Below are 4,673 nucleotides of genomic sequence, written 5' to 3' on the forward strand. Positions count from 1 at the left end.
CTTTTTTTAATGTAATTTACTCTTGTAAGGATAATTTCGATGCACGTTTTCTGAAATTCTTTCAATACGAACTAGTAGTTGCTTTCTCGATTTTTATATGTAGGTCGTTTTTGTTATCAAACTTAGTTTGGGTCTGATACGAGTCTGATCCTAGAGAACCGAATTATTATGATTATTATTGTCGTCGGTATGAATTATTATTATTGTTGTCGGCATGAATACTAACAACGCTTGACATTATCGGAGGTGATCAGTTAGTCAGAGGCAAATTCAATGTATCTTTCACTTTGTGCCAGTAAACACCATGATTAGTCTGCAAATGAGGCGAAAAGGCAAACTAAGAGTCAATTTCGTATACAGAGAGTACTTCTCTATTTGCGCACCTTCTCTGGTATCACATCGAGTCACAAAACTCTGTCTTTTAAATCTATATTTGCCCTACAACGAGCCCTTTTGGATAAGTGAAACAACCTCTACGTGCAGTTTGTTCAATAACATTTATATACTTATTTATATGATCGATGAAGGACAAGCTCTAATGTCTCTTGCACTTTAACCAGATGCCTTAGATATTACAAGCGCCAACAATGATGCCAGACGTCAAAAGGAAATGAGGCTGGAAATGAAATTGGGTCACTCCTCTAACTATCTCTCGGCATAATCCTCGACATCCTCAGCATCTGCTGTGCTCATTGCCTTGTTAGTAGCGTAAAAGTGATAACTCGTTCTGATTACGAGACGTGATCGCGTGACGTGATCGTGTGACGTGATCGCGTGATCTCGTTATGATTGTTGTGATCTGAGCAAGTAACATATCTGAGTGGGGGATTCTAAAGGGAAAGTGACGTCATGAATGAATGAAGGTTCCGGCACCTATTTTGACTATTTGCACAACGTTTTAGCAACGTTTTTGTGTGATGCAATTAAGGGAAATGATTGTGAAACAGGGTGTACTTAAGACTTCTTAATTCCGCAATCATAGCATAAATTGGTAGGAGCCAAAGAAGTACTCACATTGGATGCAACGCTCGACAGACATGGCGGCGAGGATTTTCTCTCCTTTCCAAAACCTTTGGCGGAAGTCTAACAACGAACACTTGCTGGAAAACGACGTAATTGCGCTTCAAAACGACGAGTATTCCCTTAAAGTCGACGAGAAATGTTTTGCAGGTAAGGACGCCAACCACAAAATGGGGCAATCACGCGCTAACACAGCCGACAGCGCGGATGATGAGTTCACTACAATAAACCTACGGGAAGATACAAAGCGTCCTTCAGATTCAAACACAGGTGAAGTTTCTGGAACATCAGAAGTTACAGCACCGGCAACGCAAAGGGTCTCTTTCTTGGGGATAACATTGTGCATCATTTCATCTCTGTTCATCTCTTCAACGGCGCTATTTATCAAACTGGCCGAGAGCATTCCAAGCCTGGAGGTCACCTTCATTCGCTTAACATTACAGCTCGTCTTCTCACTTCCGCCGATGATTTTCTTCAAGGACAAGTTCATCCATCCATGGAACAAGAGCAAATTCTTATTGCTTCGAGGGGTCACTGGAGTTACAGGCATGGCTCTGAGTATCTATGCTGTCAAACATATGCCGTTGGCTGACCAGAGGGTGATATTTTACACCTCCCCGGTCTATACAGCTATTCTTGGACGCATCTTTCTCAAAGAATCCGTCAGCAAGTTCGATGCTGTAGCCATTTTATCAACTCTTGGAGGGGTGGTGCTAATAGCAAGGCCCACATTTCTGTTCGGTTCCTCAGGAGAGTCCCCTAAATCCGAAAAGGTCTGGTTTCCAACCCTTCTCGCTGTCGTCTCGGCAATTTGTCACGCCTGCTCCATCATCCTCACCCGTAAGATATCAAAAGAAGTCGGTAGTAGAGTAGTCGTATCCTATGTCGCTGTAGTTGGATCAATCATAAGCCTTGTAGCTTCTTTAATTTCAAATTTTCGGTTCAAATTCCCTTACTGTCGTACTTACGACGCACTGTACGTTCTCGGCGCCGGCGCTCTTGGTTATTCGGGCCAACTATTGGTAACCAAAGCCTTGACTCTGGAGAAAGCTTCAATTATTTCCTTGGTGCGCACAACTGGGATCGCGTTTTCGTTCGTCCTCCAGCTGATTGTCTTTCATGATGTTCCAGATGGCCTCAGTATTGGTGGAGCTATTCTTGTCCTTCTCTGTAATGTTTCTATTTTCATCAAGAAATTTCTACACAACAAAAAGAGCCACGCAAAGGCTCCAAATAATACTGAACGGTGACTCGCTCAAAGACCGAATAACCTTTATCCTAGCATTTATTTACAGGTAACGTGAAAGTCATAAATCACCTGAAATATATCTAGGTGAGATAGCTAACCTCTGTAGCAGGAAAACGAGGACAGCAGCATATGGTGAGTGAGATGGCTGGAGCGGAAAAACTGGCCAGCGGTCTTATCAAGCGGGCTTCGAAGTGGAATCCGTAAGTAAAGCCGGGAAAGTAAAGCCTGTTAAGAGAAAGGAAGAAAAAAAAAAAACCGCTGGAACACACCAGAGAATACGGCAGTAAACAGAGAGTCGGCTCAGATACCCGTTTCTTGAAATGGACTTTCACAACGCAAACTCAGAACGTTTGTGACCGTTAAGGTGAAGTACTCCGTTTCGCACTTTGTGACCCTTCTTACACGAACAAATTTTAAATTTATTAACATCTTGGGAACATCGATGGAAACAATTTAGATCTAAGAAATACAATCTTGAACTATGATTGAGGTTTTGTTTTTAAAAGTTACATGAAGGGCATAGTTTAAGCCAAAGCTTCCGAATTTTTACTCATGAATTAGCTCCGAAATATTTTTTACTTAGACTGAGCTGTGCCAACTACTACTTCCTCTCTTGAAAAAAGAGACTTAGAATAACATTCAAAATGCTGGAGATGTGAACTACATAGAAATCCTTGGAAAACAGGCAACCTTCTTTTAATGTGGGTAGAAAAAAAATCTTCTTCACGTGGAGTTGAAAATTGTAGTCTGCTCGATTTGACCACTTTAGCGCGTGAAAGTTCAGCACTACCGGAAAATAGTAGTCTAAACATGATTCAAACGGTAAAAGATCGATAATTAAAGAGGAATAATTTTTGTGAATTGTTTTTAAGAAACAAAGTTTTCTAAATAAAAACGTGTTCAATTTATTGAACCAATGTAGTACATTGATTTTAAAAATAAGTTTCACAGATAAAGTTAACTTGGCCCTCAACCTTGTTCCCAGGGCCTTTTCCCTTCGTTGGGGGTGCACCCTCAGCTAAGGGAAAAGGCCCTGGGAACGAGGTTGCTTGGCCCTTTAACTCCCATGAGTGACCGAGATAGAAATTCTCTTTACGATATCAATACAATATCAAGTAGACAAGTGATGAGAATAAAGGAAACTATCAACCAAGGGATTATTAGTTGATCCAATTCAAAATTCTCCGAGGAACATCAGGCGAATTGTATAGCAGAGAGAAACGAGAATTTTCAACGAGGTCTTGGGAGTGAAGGATTAAGCCTCTCACTCCCAAGATCCGATTAGGGACCAAAAGAACAATTCTCCTCACCATTTGCCGAACATTTCTCTGATTTTTGATTTGAGAATTGGGTGTTCTGTTGTAGAGTATTCTAAAGGATTGCTATTTCGAGTAGTTTAGGTTTACCTTTTGTTTTGTTAAGTCTCGCCTTTTTGCGTCTACGTATTTTGGTAAATCTATAGTTTTGATCTTTTATTTCTAGTGCGTGCTTGAACTTGGCTCGGTTCGCGGATTCCCTTCTTACCGTGCTAGACATTTTAATCGCTTGTTATAGTTGAGAATAATTAGTTTCATAGATGGTTATGTTCGGATTGGTAAAACTGACCTTGAGTTTTACCCACACTAAGATCCTGTTTTGTGCGCGTGATTCTCGTGCGCCGCTCTATCATTGGCGTTTAATTGGTTCCTTGGTGCTCGCCAAGTACTTCGAAGCGAGCCACTCGATTTCCCTCCTTGCAAAACAACGAATACACTGTGGAAACTCTCACGGTCAGCTAACCTGAGTGTCAAGCAATAGAATATTCAACTAGAAAGCAGTCACAAAATAAAGTTTGATATCAAATGGCAGGCAGGCAGGTCATATTACTGCTTCCAATTGAAAAACTGCTTGCAAAACAAATACGACTAAGCCTGCTAAGAGTCTTGTCAAGTCCACATGCTACCCTGATGCCTATAAGTTTGCAACTGCAGCCACACGGTGGGGTTGTGAAACAAGGGCAGTGCTCGCAAAGCTTACCAGATAGATATGAATCAATTCCACGAGTCTTTGACAATTTCTGACAGTGGTCTCAATATAAATTCAAGGTGGCCATACTTGGGAGCTTCCCCTGTTGAGATTATTGACTGCAAATGCTGTGGGATGGTTGTGTGTGAAATTAAATGTCTATATACGCACAAGGATTCCACAATTGCTGAGGGTGCAGGCCAAAACAAATTTTGTTTGAAGAAAGATGAGTCTGGTAAAGTTCATCTTGACAAATGTCATGCCAACTACCAAATTAAGGCTCAGATTTTTATCTGTGGGGTTGAATATTGTGATTTTGTGGTGTTAACAACAATTGATCTCTGTGCAGAAATTCTCCCTGACCAAGAGTTTTGGGAAGATGCACTCTGTTTCCTCTGAT

General features: G+C 41.1%; 1 protein-coding gene across 1 annotated transcript; it reads left to right on the plus strand.

Moving 5' to 3' along the window:
• The first annotated feature begins 828 nt into the window (after nt 1-828).
• Nucleotides 829-3,182, plus strand: LOC148716720 (solute carrier family 35 member G1-like). The gene has a single exon (XM_088745732.1). It carries the CDS (start codon nt 1,020-1,022, stop codon nt 2,268-2,270), a length of 1,251 nt encoding a protein of 416 aa, XP_088601858.1. The 5' UTR covers nt 829-1,019; the 3' UTR covers nt 2,271-3,182.
• The last annotated feature ends 1,491 nt before the right edge of the window (nt 3,183-4,673 follow it).

This window comes from Stylophora pistillata, chromosome 14, assembly GCF_964205215.1.
Source record: "Stylophora pistillata chromosome 14, jaStyPist1.2, whole genome shotgun sequence".
NCBI classification, from domain to species: Eukaryota; Metazoa; Cnidaria; class Anthozoa; order Scleractinia; family Pocilloporidae; genus Stylophora; species Stylophora pistillata.

Coding starts and splice junctions, on each gene's coding strand:
- LOC148716720 (XM_088745732.1), top strand. CDS start 1,020: ATGCAACGCTCGACAGACATGGCGGCGAGGATTTTCTCTCCTTTCCAA.